Source organism: Tachysurus fulvidraco, chromosome 11 (genome assembly GCF_022655615.1).
Source record: "Tachysurus fulvidraco isolate hzauxx_2018 chromosome 11, HZAU_PFXX_2.0, whole genome shotgun sequence".
Taxonomy (NCBI): domain Eukaryota; kingdom Metazoa; phylum Chordata; class Actinopteri; order Siluriformes; family Bagridae; genus Tachysurus; species Tachysurus fulvidraco.
The window spans coordinates 21,057,521-21,071,955 of NC_062528.1; the positions used below are offsets into that span (position 1 = coordinate 21,057,521).

A 14,435-nucleotide genomic window follows, 5' to 3' on the forward strand; every position below is an offset into this window, starting at 1 on the left:
TAAAATTATAGACTTAAAAATATACTCATAAAAGTACAAATACCCCAAAAAATGTACTTAATTACAGTTCTGTCAGGACCACTTTGTCACAAGGGAATTAGATGATATGCATACAGTTAGTGTTGGCAGTATGGTTCTGTTCTGGGCAAGAATCCACGTGCCCGTCCATGCTTATGCATGGACAGAGCGGGGAGAGCAGCGACTAGAAAATAGAATAGACCCCCCTAACAGAACCACTAGCATGCATAGTATTGATAAGCTCACTTACACGTTTTTGGAAAGTAATAAATGAATGAATAGATAGATAATCAAATAATTAGAGAGAGAGGGAGAGAGAGAGAAAAAATGTGGAGATTTAAGACAACTGGTACAGCGAACACGGGTTCCGGCGTGGTGGAGTCGGGGTTGGAGGAGGGAGTTTAGATCGCGGCAGCAGCGAAGCGCTGAACGGCTCTACGAATGGGAATTTAAATGGTCGGGTTATACGGATGTCGTAACCGGATTGGTGCACGTCGTGGACAGCTGATTAACAGCTGATGCACGCTTGCCGACGTGGCCTGCCAGAACTAATGCGATGCTTGATTTCTGTCAGGACCACTTTGTCACAAGGGAATTAGATGATATGCATACAGTTAGTGTTGGCGGTATGGTTCTGTTCTGGGCAAGAATCCACGTGCGCGTCCATGCGCATGCATGGACAGAGCGGGGAGAGCAGCGACTAGAAAATAGAATAGACCCCCAAAACAAAACCATGTGCCAAGGGCAAAAACCACTTACATAACTGTAGCAGTGTGAAGCTGGTCATCCAGAACTGATCAAAAATCGGAGGAGCGTCGTCCTGGTTGAGCGAATAACGGCATAATGCAATGAGCACGTTGCTGAGTCAATTAAAGCGAAGTGTGGAGCAAAGGGGTCGTGATGCACCCCTGCGCAGCGCTATGAACGAGCATGTTGGATATCCACTAATAATTAAATGATGGGTAGGGGAGCACGCATCCTGTGGAACTCTGGTTTCTCATGAAGCTTGGTTTCGACATCCTGAGGGAAGAAAAAGATGTTGCAGTATGAAGCCAGTACTTCCACCTAAACAATGATAAGGGGAAGGTCATCCTGGGCTGAGCGAAGCAGCATATTGCGACAAGCATGTTGCTGTAGTCTGTAGAGCCGAGTGTGAGTCGTAGAGGGGGAAGCATGATACGCTGCTGCAGCAGCGATGAAACGATGAGCATGTAGTATATATGCTAGGCTATAGTGGGAACAGGTAGGGGAAGCATGCACCCTGTAGAGGACTCTAGTTGCTCGTGGGGCTTGGTATTCGAACATACTTTTAAAGCTTCCCCTGAGCTGAGCGGATGGTGGCATATTTGCAACGAGCATGTAGTATATCCACTCAGCTATTGCATCAGGGGAAGCTTCCCCTGAGCTGAGCGGATGGCGGCATATTTGCAACGAGCATGTAGTATATCCACTCAGCTAAGTGCAGCAGGGGAAGCTTCCCCTGAGCTGAGCGGATGGTGCATATTTGCAACAAGCATGTAGTATATCCACTCAGCTATAGTGCAGCAGGGGAAGCTTCCCCTGAGCTGAGAGGATGGCGCATATTTGCAACGAGCTTGTAGTATATCCACTCAGCTAGTGCAGCAGGGGAAGCTTCCCCTGAGCTGAGCGGATGGCGGCATATGCATTTTTTATTTATTTTTATTTTTTTTTGTGTAACAAGCATGATGTGAATCCACTCAGCTAAGTGCAGCAGGGGAAGCTTCCCCTGAGCTGAGCAGATGGTGCATATTTGCAACAAGCATGTAGTATATCCACTCAGCTAGTGCAGCAGGGGAAGCTTCCCCTGAGCTGAGCGGATGGAGGCATATGCATTTTTTTATGCACTATGCTCTATGAATGGGAATTTAAATGGTCGGGTAATACGGATGTCGTAACCGGATTGGTGGCCTGCCAGAACTAACGCGATGCTTGATTAACATGAGTAGTTTTTCCCTTCAGCACTGTTAATAACTGCCAACTTGAAGGATTTAGGTTTGATGTTTATAAGAAATAATGGATGACGGATGTGTTTTGTGTTTTATTGTTTGTTTGAGAATCTTCAAATCTCAGCAGCTTCATTATTCGAATCAGATCTCTGGCTCCTCGGCCACGTGACCTCATCAAGCAAGAATACAGTTCTCTTAGGTTAATAATGTTTAAGGAACCAGGTTTAAAGCTTGATAAACACACAGGGTCACTTTAGTGTGTGTAGCTGCTCTGCCTCCTGTCATGTTTTTGAACCAGAGAACTTGGAGGAAACCCATACAAACATCACGGTAAACACGCACAGGAACTCAGCAAGTTTAAAAAGTAAGCAGATCTCAGGAGTGATACGAGTCAGATTGGTGACAGGTGATGCAGCAGACGTGTCCTTTTTAAAACATAGAAAACTTACTGTTTTTACCGCACACCAATAAATAAAAAGTGTGTTCTGACTCTCACTCGTGTTCTACTGTGTGAGTCTCTGATCATTTTATTGTTACAAACATGATCTGTATTCATGTCTGTAATGTGTCTGTCTGTGTTTTCCCCTTGTTTCTGTCTGCCACCTCTCCCTGGTATTAATTGTTTTGCTCCGCCCACTCATTGCTCACCATGGACACTAATCACATTCCATCTCTTCCCCAGGTGTCTTGTCTTTGTCTCTAATCGTCTCTGCTTTGTTATTGGCTCCTGTCCACTATATCTACTCTGTCTGTTCACTTCCCTGTTGTTGGTCGTTGTTTGTGTTTGTGCTTGTATTTGGTCTGTGTCGTTCTCTATTCCTGTTCAGTGTCCCGATCTGTTTTGCCTGCCTACTGTTTGTTTGTGATTTGTCTATTAAAACCTTAAACTGCATTTGGATCCTCACTCGCCTTGTCTCACCGTGTCACATCGTGACAGAACGACCAACCACATGGATCCAGCAGAAATCCTGTTTTGTCTACGTCAGGAGGACGCCCCAGTTGAGGAATACACGGAGGTATTCTTGGACCTGTGCAACGAGGTCAACTTTGGGGAGAAGGCTCTCAAGAACATTTTTAAGTACGGACTAAGGGACATCCTGCGGTATCTGATGCTGTCTACTCAAGAGATAAAAACATTCTCAGAGTTCATCAACTTGGCGTTGCTCCTGGACGGGTCCACGCTGAGCGTGAGCAGTGTAGAGACGGAAGCCGGCCGTAAGTATTTTTTTTTGGGGGGGGGGGCAGCAAGCATCGGGGTCCGTGGGCCACAGAGTGGAATCAGCCACGGACGCCCGAATGCTCCACAGTGCCTCCGCCCAGACCAGTCCCGTGCACACCCGTGATTGAGCCAGCTCCCATGGCTACCGTACCGGCGAGCTCGGCTGAGATCCGTGCTAACCGGCTGGTCTCCAAACTGGCGGATACCCCGATGAGGTCGGCTCGGGCGGCCGGCATCCCTAAGCCGCCAGCTGGACCAGCCGGGTCGCCGGAACCAGCCGGGTCGCTGGAACCAACCGGGTCGATGGAACCTGCCGAACCGACCGGGTCGATGGAACCTGCCGAACCGACCGGGTCGACGGAACCTGCCGAACCGACCGGGTCGACGGAACCTGCCGAACCGACCGGGTCGACGGAACCTGCCGAACCGACCGGGTCGACGGAACCTGCCGGGTCGATGGAACCTGCCGAACCGACCGGGTCGAAGGAACCTGCCGAACCGACCGGGTCGACGGAACCGACCGGGTCGACGGAACCTGCCGAACCGACCGGGTCGACGGAACCGACCGGGTCGACGGAACCGACCGGGTCGACGGAACCTGCCGAACCGACCGGGTCGACGGAACCTGCCGAACCGACCGGGTCGACGGAACCGACGAGGCCGACGGAACCAGCCGAATCGGCCGGGTCGACCGAAATGACTGAGTCAGAGAACGCGGTCGACATCATGACACCCAAACTACCTGAACGCTCTGCCTGGCCTGAACCTATGCATGTTTCTGTTTTCCTGTGTTTTGCTTCGCTGGACTTGCCAGCCCTTCTACCTCCTGTCCCTGTTCACAGGCCCAGAGTACCACCCTGGCTGCCAGGTCCTGCTCTGGTCTCTGGCTCCGCCTCCAGCACCACCCTGGTCTCCGGTCCTGCTCTGGTCTCTGGCTCCGCCTCCAGCACCACCCTGCTCCTCGGTCCCGCTCTGGTCTCTGGCTCCGCCTCCAGCACCACCCTGGTCTCTGGTCCTGCTCTGGCCTCTGGCTCCGCCTCCAGCACCACCCTGGTCTCCGGTCCTGCTCTGGTCTCTGGCTCCGCTTCCAGCACCACCCTGGTCTCTGGTCCTGCTCTGGCCTCTGGCTCCGCCTCCAGCACCACCCTGGTCTCCGGTCCTGCTCTGGTCTCTGGCTCCTCCTCCGGCACCACCCTGGCCTCCTGTTCTACCGGCTCCGCCCTGGCCTCCTGCTTTGTCGGCTCCGCCCTGGCCTCCTGTTCTCCCGGCGCCGCCCTGGCCTCCTGTTCACCCGGCGCCGCCCTGGCCTCCTGTTCACCCGGCGCCGCCCTGGCCTCCTGCTCTGCCGGCGCCGCCCTGGCCTCCTGCTCTGCCGGCGCCGCCCTGGCCTCCGGCTCGGCTGGCGCCACCCCGGCCTCCTGCTCATTGGGCACCACCACTACACGAACCCGACCCGCCCTCCCACCCTGGTTGCGCCTTGTTTGTGTTTGTGTTTGTGCTTGTATTTGGTCTGTGTCGTTCTCTATTCCTGTTCAGTGTCCCGATCTGTTTTGCCTGCCTACTGTTTGTTTGTGATTTGTCTATTAAAACCTTAAACTGCATTTGGATCCTCACTCGCCTTGTCTCACCGTGTCACATCGTGACAATATCTATATATAATATAGTATATATAATATATAAATATGAGGTGTTAATGATGTTCAGTTATTAATTTCTAATTCTGTTTTATTGAGCTGGAATTTTAGAGCTGATTATTTTACAGCACTTTTACCGCTGCTGTGTGAGTCTTTTACACCAACATTTATTTACTGTGATTCAGCTGGGAGCCATACTTTCTCAGGAGTATAATGGAAAACTCAGGCCTATTGCATATGCATAATGAGACAAACACAACATAAAACTAACTACACAAACAAACAAAAGAAATAGGGAAAACGAAGATGAAAATAAAATAAAACAAAAGAAATTAAAATTGGGGAAAGGGAGGAAGAGACTGGAAAGAAGAAATTAGAGAAAGGAAGGAAAGGAATGGCAAGCTTAAACTTCAAAATTAATCACACCCTAACTGGGAAATCGTCACCGGAAACTTAAGTTCACCTCAAGACACAATACAAGGTTCATACTTAAAATATGCATCTAAATTGGTTGGTAAAGGAAATGGTTACTTGCATTGGCTTACTGCACAAGAGTCCAGATGCAACAGAGAAATCTCTGAAAAGTCAGTTAGGGTGGGGTCTGACATTCTTCCAAGTTCTCCTGAAGATCAGAGCAGTTGTCGTTCTTGGAAGTGAAACTTGCTGGAACTTCTTTAAAGGAAGCTGGAGTCATCTCCAAGCTGTTCCGAAAGTCTGACCACAGATTAGTGGTGTTTGTGACAATTTATAGGTCGCAAACCCCACCCATCTTTGGGGAGATGGCGAATACCACGGCCAAGATTTCGGAGGGAAAAACTCCCTTTGTTTCAGGTGTCTGTGGGCGTTGTTTAGTTATCAAACTTTTAGATGACTTTAAAATTTTATCCAAGGTGTATTAAGACGGTATGGCACCTTTCGTGCTCAAATAAAATACACCATTGTTTGAAAAATGAGTAACCGATAATTTTGTGGTCATTTGCATACTAAACATGAAGAGTAATGACGGTATAAAGGCAGCAGTACATTACATACACAGATCAGTAATCGAAGGGTAACTGATGTTAATACGATATTGTGTTCTTATAAAGGCAAAGAAACAAAAATGAAACACGAAACAAAATGCACTTTCATTAGGGAAGTAAAAAGAAAACTTCGTATACATTCTGACATCAGACCTTAAAGGGGCATACAGCATTAGAACAAGTATACAGTAATGCACCAGGATCAGTAATTAGAGTATAACTGATGTTAAATACAATGTGACACATGAATAAAATACACCCTTGTCAGGAAAGTAAGGAGCAAATAATTTTAAGTCACACAAGCCTTAACAGAAGAAACACATTACAACAGGGTTATAAGAATAAGAGTCTTAGAGTATCTTATCTACTTGTTTTATTAGTAAAAGGAATGTCTCGTTGTGTTGTGTGTGTGTTCTGGTTGAGGGCCCCTATGAGTTCAATCAGAGAAGCGGCATGGGGTTATCTGGTCTTTGTGTAGGCTCCAGTCATTCTGGAGCCAGTTGTGTGTGTGTAAACCTGGGATGCTCATCGGTTGATTGAAGATTAGATGCCGAAGTTTAGGGTGCCTTGGACATGAAATCTAAATGACCTGTACCAGACGCTACAGAAGCTCGAACTTTTGGTGAAATGGGCAGTAACCGAAAAGTTCGAGAATATTTGTTAGGGAGTAAATTTACTATTTTTACTGACAACAATCCATCCAAGTTATCTTCAGACTGCAAAATTGGGTGCAGTGGAACAAGGGTGGGCTTTTCAATTGGCTTAATTTAATTTCACTATAAAATATCACCCAGGTCAGTGTAATGGTAACACAGATGCCCTTTCGAGGCAATACTTAGAGAGGTTTGTGTCCGGGACTGAAATTTTGGCTGTTTTGTTGGGGTATCTGTCCCGAGAAGCAGGGAAGGAGGTGGAGTGTAGGGAAGTTGTCGCCTTGGCCGGGTGGGCGGTTGAGGACCTTTCCTTGCTTCAGGAAATTGGGGTGATCCAGTGTTAAAGGATTTTTGTTCTGGGTGTCAGCCTAGACCTGAAGAGCTAAATGTGATGTCATCAGGGAGTAAGGAGTTGTTGCGACACTGGGATCGGTTAGTGGAGAAAGGAGGGGTGCTGCATTGTGTAATACGACTGCCAGGAGAGTGAAACGAGACCTTCCAGGTTGTGCTTCCCCAATGTTTGCAAAATGAGGTATTTCAAATTGTGTATGATGGCTATGGCCATCAAGGCATTGATCGTAATTTACAGCTGGTTCGTAGTCGGTGCTTATGGCCAGGTATGATGAAAAGAGTAGAGCAGTGGTGTCAACAATGTGAAAGATGCATTTTAAGTAAAGCAGTGCAACCAAAGATTTGGTCATTTCAGGGTACGCTTCAGGCCTCTTGTCCCCATGAGGTCCTCGCAATAGACCATGGTCTTGGAGCCAGCAAGTGATGGTCGAGAAAATATACTGGTTCTTACAGATGTTTTCTCTAAGTATACTCCAGCTATTGTGACCAGAGCTTAGAGAGCTAGTACTGTTGCTCAGATGTTGGTGCAGCATTTGTTTCATCATTTCGGACCACCAAGTCGAATCCATTCGCATCAAGGGAGAAATTTCGAGAGTATGGTGATTCAGCAATTGAGTAACATTTATGGTGTCCAAAATAGTAGGACCACTCCCTACCACCCTCAGGGAAACGGGCCTCCATGATCTTTTGCAGACACTGCCACCAGCGCAAACGAGGCACTGGCCCCTTCATCTTTTGCAGGTTGTTTATGCTTATAATACCACCGCCCATCATGTTAACGGCATGACTCCCTATTATCTGATGTTTGGAGGTGACACTAGACTCCCAGTGGATTTCCTGTTAGGGAAGGGTGTTACAGAGTATAGCCTTGGTGTCACTGAGGACTGAGTGCAGGGTCATCAAGAGAGTTTAAGGGTAGCACAGTCATGTAAGGCAGCAATTGCAAGCTAAAGCAGAGAAGCAGAATAAACAACACAATGAGAAAGTAAATGATAAGGGATTACAAGAGGGACAGCTTGTGTATCTGAGGAATCATGTTGGGGAGGGAATAAAATTCAGTATTTTTGGGACCCATGTGTTTACAGGGTGGTCAGGGGTCCTCATGGACATGGGGCCGTGTACTCCGTAAGACCGGTATCAGGGGATGGCCCAGCTAGGACAGTACATTGGTAAGAATTGAGGAGTGCTGTACGAAGATCAAGTATGGATACGTCTGACTTGCCAATTGAACCGGGTACTGGAGATTTAGCCTCTAGTTCATCAGTGGATGAGGAGGAGAAGTTTAGGGGCCTCTTGTGGTGGTGTTGGAAGATCAGGTAGACTATGTTGATCACCTAGAGGAGCCAATGTTATTTCCTGGCTCAATAGTTGCCAGGGAAGAGGTAGAGCAGAAGACTGAACTGAGCGAAAATATAGTTTGTTAATAGTTTATTCTTCCAGTTCTGAAGTCTGTCACCATATTATAAAGGATTGAGGAAGGAGTCTGAATAATTCCAGAGTGCACAGAATGTTAAGTGGACTGTTAAGCATGAAATTGTTAAAGATATAAGATAATAAAGGTCTTTTACACACAGTAGCTTGTGTTTCCACCAGCAAGCAGCACAGAAAGACAGAGTGGTTTGAGTAAAGTTTATTATTTCTGAGGAGACATTGAACATTTTTATATCAACTATAATAAACCCATCCAATAGTGCATACAGTTAAATAGTCTGTTTCTATGTTCTGCATTCATTACTGTTCCAGTTTCTACATAAAAAATGTCCAGTGTAGCTCAGGGACAAATTAAATCTCACACCTCACATAGTTTTTATAAACACTTTTACTAACATTTTATTTTGGATCACAAAACCTCACAGATGAGTCAGTACTTATACAGACTCCAGCGTATAGAGGGTGAGTGAATGTAGTGTGGACTCTGTGGAGGAGCCTCATGGTGTCGGAGACGCTGTAGAAGGACAGAGTTCCTGCCCTGTGATCCACATACACTCCTATTCTGGAGGATGATGGACCTGGGAGCTCAGTCTTAATGTTGTTGTGCCAGAAAATGACAGAGGAAGAAAAACACCACAGACTCCAGGACTGACTGTTGCGTCCAAACCCACACTCATCACCCCGTCCTTTCCTGCTGATCTCTTTATATGACACTGATATATCCACATCACTGCTCCACTCCACCTCCCAGTAACAGCGTCCACACACACTCTCCTTACATAACACCTGAGTCCAGAAGTCAAATCTCTCTGGATGATCAGAGTATCGCTGTTGTGTCTCACTCCATGTCACCACTCTGTTCTTCTCAGACAGAATGAGTAGATGATGTGCTGTGTTTGGATCCAGAGTCAGATAAAAGAAATCTACAGTAATAAAATATCCACATGTTAGATGTTAATCACAGGATTTATAATAAGTGTGTGTGAGATACCTGTCTGTGTTTCTATCCTCCTAATGCAGCTCTATAAACATGGATCAGGTTTAGATCAACAATACAGACATTTTAACCCTGTGTGTGTGTGTGTGTGTGTGTGTGTGTGTGTGTGTGTGTGTGTGTGTGTGTGTGTGTGTGTGTGTGTGTGTGTGTGTGTCTTTGTGCGTGTGTGTCTATGTGTGTCTGTGTGTCTCTGTGTGTGTGTGTCTGTGTGTCTGTGTGTGTGTGTCTGTGTGTGTGTAAAACCTACACTGCAGAAAATCTTCTCTGCTCTTTGGTTCTGAAGGTAAAACCATCTGAACTGCTGCAGCTTTGGAGACATAGAGACAAAATGGAGACAGAAAAATGAGGTGGAAACAGTTTAAAGTGTGAATGTGAAAAATTTGCTTCCTCACGTTTATTTCAGAAGTCAACAACGTCACCATCTCTATTTATTTATCAGCTACGATTTTCTCCACAAATGTAAGATTTGTACTTTGTTTGTCTGCTAAATTGATCTTGATGTCATTTACAAGACTGATGCTAATACTGTATGATTTTCTGCAGTCTTGTTCTTGCTTACTTCTTATTTCTGTTAGATGAATTTTATGGCTCTTTTTACTGTGATACAGAAACAATGTTTGTTTGTTCACCTTCTGGTCTGATTTTGTTGAATTCCTCCTCACAGATTTGTTCGACTCGTTTTTTCAGATCCGAGAGAGATTTCCTCACTCCATCAAATGAGAGATGTTGATTGACAGTGAAGCTGAGTGAGTCGTCACATCCAGGAGAAACACAGAGAGACGGGAAACTCTACAGAGAGGAAACACATCATAGAGAAGGAGAAAAGTGGAGGAGAGGAACGAATGAATCTCAGACTGAATCATAACAAAGACACACTTGTGATCTCAGACAGGAACATTTCTTGTTGCTGTAATGAGCTTTTAGGAGGAAACTTTGTGAGGAACAGCGCCCTCTGTAGATCAGACAGTGAGTGTTACCTGGAGGAAGTGGATGTCATTGTGTGTGTGTGAAAGCTGCTCCAGCTCAGTGACTCTCCTCTTAAGATCAGCAATCTCCTGCTCCAGTTGATTCAGGAGTCGTTCGGCTCGACTCACTTCAGCTTTCTCCTGAGCTCTGATCAGCTCCGTCACCTCCGAGCGCTTTTTCTCCATGGAGCTGATCATCTCAGTAAAGGTCCTCTCACTGTCATCTACTGTTGCCTGTGAATGCATCTGTAAGGAGACACACACACACACACACACACACACACACACACACACACACGCATACATTTAAAGATCAACTCTTTATCTGACAGTGACTCTATAATGTGTTTATGTCAATCTCTCAGTTTCCTCCTCACCTTAATAATGTACACAGTCTGTTTCAGCTCCTGCACCTTCTTCTGCTTCTCCTGGATCCTCTGTTGGAATTTTATCAGATCCTCCTTTAACTCATTCTGAGACCAAATAAAACAGGTTTAATTAATAGAAATAAAACTAAAATACAAAGAATTGTAGCTGTAATTAAATAAGAAACTACTACATTGTCCCCAGCACACATCATCACACTCATCACCCTCTCCTTTCCTGCTGATCTCTTTATATCAGACTGCTCTTAACATGGTGCCCTGTGATGATGTGGAGTCCCACCAGGGTGAACTCTCCTGGTTACCACGAGAGGCTCCTCAACCTGGATCAGGACAAATATATCTAGACCAAACTCTGAGCAGAAGCTTCCCAGATCTCCAGCTCAGGGTTCTTTTTACATTTCCACAATCACTTTCACTCACTCGTTTAGCTGAAGGTGTTGTTTGTACTCGAAAATGAGACCTTAAACATCCACTAGTATTACACAATGTGTTATATGTTTTTAGAAGTAAAACAAAATAGACTTTGAAATCAGAATAAAGTGGCACATGACCATGTTAAATGTTTTCAGCATCAGCATCATTATCTATTGCCGTTGGCTGTTTAAAGTACACAGACTGGTTTCACACGTCTTTACAAAACACATTTTGACTTTTAATAAAAATCCACACACACTACAAATTCAAATTCTAATTCAGTTTATTTGTATCGTGCTTTTAACAATTCACATTGTCCCAGGAGTATAGAAACAAAATAGAGAAAATAAGAAATAAATATATATAAGCAGAAGAATAAAAATAAATAAATGAATGCATATATGCATAATAATTTAAAAATATTAATTTACAATGAATGACATATAGTCATATAACCAATCAGATCACCTCAATAGAAATTAGATTAGAAATAGAATTTGTAGAAATTGACTTAAAAAAGAATAATATCCAGTTCTCACCTGTTTTTTAGTTCTTTCTGCTTTAGCTGAAACTGTATCATGACCTTTGTGTTGATCCATTGTACACAAGTAACAGATGAGGCTTTGGTCAGTACGACTGTAGATCTCCATCGGTTTGTTATGTACAGAGCAGATCTTCTCTTGGAGCTCTGCACAGGCTTCAACTAACTTGTGCTTCTTAAAGGCAGGAGACTGATAGTGAGGTTTAAGATGTTCTTCACAAAAGCAGGCCTGACAAACCAGACAGGACTTGACAGCTTTTTGTTTTCTCTCGGTGCAGAAATCACACTCCACATCTCCAGGTCCAGCGTAACAGTGAGCAGAAGCAGCTTGGAGTTCAGTCTTCTTCAGTTTCTCCGCCACTTCAGCCAGCATGTTGTTCCTGCGTAGAACAGGCCTTGGAGTGAAAGTCTCTCTACACTGAGGACAGCTGTAGACGCTCTTCACATCCTCCTGATCCCAGCAGCCATTAATACACACCTTACAGAAACTGTGACCACAGGGAGTAGTCACTGGATCATTCAGGAGATCCAGACACACTGGACAGCTGAAGTGATCCTGATCTACTGAAATACTGGCCGCTGCCATTTTCCTGCACTCACACTGAGAGAGAGAGAGAAGTTTTGTTTTCTCTGAAATGAACTTCCTGTTTCAGTGTGTTATAGTGTAACAGAGAGAGGAGGTGTGGCTTTACAGAGAAAAGGAGTTCAGTCTTTAAATATAAAGTGAAGTTACACAACAGGAAAGAGAATTGTGAGAAGGAGAAGTGGTAGTTTCTCTTTGATTTTAAATGACAGATTAATTAAAATGTGCTTATTTCTTTTAGATTAGTGTATTTAAATAAGTTCGCTGACATTAAAGGTATAGTTTTCAGACCCTTTACTCAGTAGCTTTCATATTTAAAAATCATATTTACTGTTCATTTAGGGACACAGAATCAGATGGAGAGAATTTATATCTGCTTTATTTTGCGACATTTCAAAATTATGTGATGTTCAGGGGGGCACATACTTTTGGATACATAGTGTATCTCTTAATGAAAATAGAAATAATCTAGCATAGTTGGACCGGAAATCCTCTCAGACCACATCTCCAGAGCGCTGCACTCCTTCTGACTGGTAAAATATGATTTAAATCTAAATTTCAATAGCCATCCACCTCATCACATTGACATAGATGCACACATAGGTCATCCTATAGTCATCCTATAGAAACTGTGTCTGTTCCCTGAGTAGTCAGATCAAAAAGTAAATGTATGAGAAGTTCTCTAAATAATCTTACCGTAATTAGACCAGAAAAATGCCAAAGAAACAAACAAAAAATGTTTGGGCTTCTGAACATTAGCTCACTTGCACCCAAAGCTCACTTGCACCCTTATTGTAAATGAAATCATCTCATAAAATAGCCTTACTGCACTCTGGCTTACTGAAACTTGGATTAAGCATGAGCCTCGTCAGACTGGTCGTGGAGATGGTGTTTCCACTATCTTTAGTGATTTCCTTACTGTTACTCAGAGTAGACAGTGTAGATTTAATTCTTTTGAAGTGCTTGTTCTTGACGTTGCACTCTCGCACATACACACAAAAAAAAAATCCCTGATGTCACTTGCTCTAGCGACGTGTACAGACCCCAAGGCCCTAGTGATTTTCTTAGAGAATTTGCAGATTTTCTTTCAGACCTATTGGTTAATTTTGATAAAGCAGTAACTGTAAGATACTTTAACATTCACACTGACAATACAATCAATGCTTTAGGACTCACATTTATGGGCCTACTAAACTCAATTGGGCTTAAAAAAAACCATCATTAAAGCAACTCACAACTTTCTTTTAAAGAAAGTTAGAGACAAAATACCTGCACCATGGTATAATAGTCATACTCAACCTCAAAAGAGAAACCCGTAACCTCGAGGGAAAGTGGAGAAAAACTAAATTAGAGGTTTTTAGAATTCTGTATAAGGACAGTATGTCCAGCTATAGACAGGCTCTAAAAGCTGCTAGGGCTGAGCACCTGAGCAAACTCATAGAAAATAACCAGAACAATCCCAGGTTTTTATTTAGCACAGTGGCTAGCTTAACAAAAAACAGAGATCCGAACACACTATTCCATCACAGTTCAGTAATGAGGACTTTATGAGATACTTCACTGATAAAATTGAAAGGATCAGGAACAAAATAGGTGATGATCAACATGTGAGAGCACCTTGTGACCTAGTCTGACTATTATACCACGGTGCGGGTGTTTTGTCTCTAAGTTTCTTTAATCCGATTGGGGCAACAGTGTCTAATGTGCTAGTGAACCATTAATCAAAGTTAACCAATAGGTCTGAAAGAAAATCTGCAAATTCTCTAAGAAAATCAGTGTAGGGCCTTGGGGTCTATACATGGTCGCTAGAGCAAGAGACATCAGGGATTTTTTCGTGTGCATGTGCGAGAGTGCAACATTAAGAACAAGCACTTCAAAAGAATTAAATCTATACAGTGTTCTCCGAGTAACAGTAAGGAAATCACTAAGGATAGTGGCAACACCACCTCCAGGACCAGTCTGACGAGGCTGATGTTTATAGATATATCCTGATGGTGTAGACTCATTTAGACCGATGTAATCATTTGAATTAAGAATTAAATGGTGAATCCTCCAGTTTATTGCCAGTTAATTATGGGGTCCCTCAAGGATCAGTCCTAGGACCTCTGCTTTTCTCGAAATACATGCTTCCATAGAGAACATTAAAAAACATTACAAAAAACATGGGATTAATTTCCACTGTTATGCTGACGATACACAGTTATATATCTCATCAAAACCAGTTGAAATAGCTAAATTTTCCCAATTAACTCAG

The 14,435-nt window shown here is 44.1% G+C and overlaps 2 protein-coding genes across 3 annotated transcripts in view; both read right to left on the reverse strand.

The window, feature by feature from the left end:
- The window catches only part of LOC113645130 (tripartite motif-containing protein 16-like), a 664,889-nt gene that overhangs the window by 75,673 nt on the left and 574,781 nt on the right, over positions 1 to 14,435 (reverse strand). The gene's annotated exons all lie outside the window — the stretch shown is intronic.
- Positions 8,480 to 12,208, reverse strand: LOC113645097 (E3 ubiquitin/ISG15 ligase TRIM25-like). 2 transcript variants are annotated; one of them, XM_027150393.2, is made up of 6 exons: positions 11,597 to 12,208; positions 10,635 to 10,730; positions 10,270 to 10,503; positions 9,922 to 10,081; positions 9,540 to 9,599; positions 8,480 to 9,218 (listed from the first exon to the last, which is right to left on the reverse strand). In XM_027150393.2, exons 1-6 carry the CDS (start codon positions 12,182 to 12,184, stop codon positions 8,695 to 8,697), a joined length of 1,662 nt encoding a protein of 553 aa, XP_027006194.2. In that variant the 5' UTR covers positions 12,185 to 12,208; the 3' UTR covers positions 8,480 to 8,694. The 2 variants fall into 2 exon arrangements, with proteins under 2 accessions (XP_027006194.2, XP_047676344.1); XM_047820388.1 differs by lacking the exon at positions 9,540 to 9,599 and having other exon boundaries at positions 11,597 to 12,199.

What these genes read in the sequence shown, in the direction of transcription:
- LOC113645097 (XM_027150393.2), bottom strand. Translation starts at nt 12,184, where the DNA reads ATGGCAGCGGCCAGTATTTCAGTAGATCAGGATCACTTCAGCTGTCCA. An exon ending in CAGAAAGAACTAAAAAACAG is followed by an intron (nt 10,731 to 11,596) that starts GTGAGAACTGGA and finishes ATTTGGTCTCAG; the next exon opens with AATGAGTTAAAGGAGGATCT. An exon ending in ATGACATCCACTTCCTCCAG is followed by an intron (nt 10,082 to 10,269) that starts GTAACACTCACT and finishes TCCTCTCTGTAG; the next exon opens with AGTTTCCCGTCTCTCTGTGT.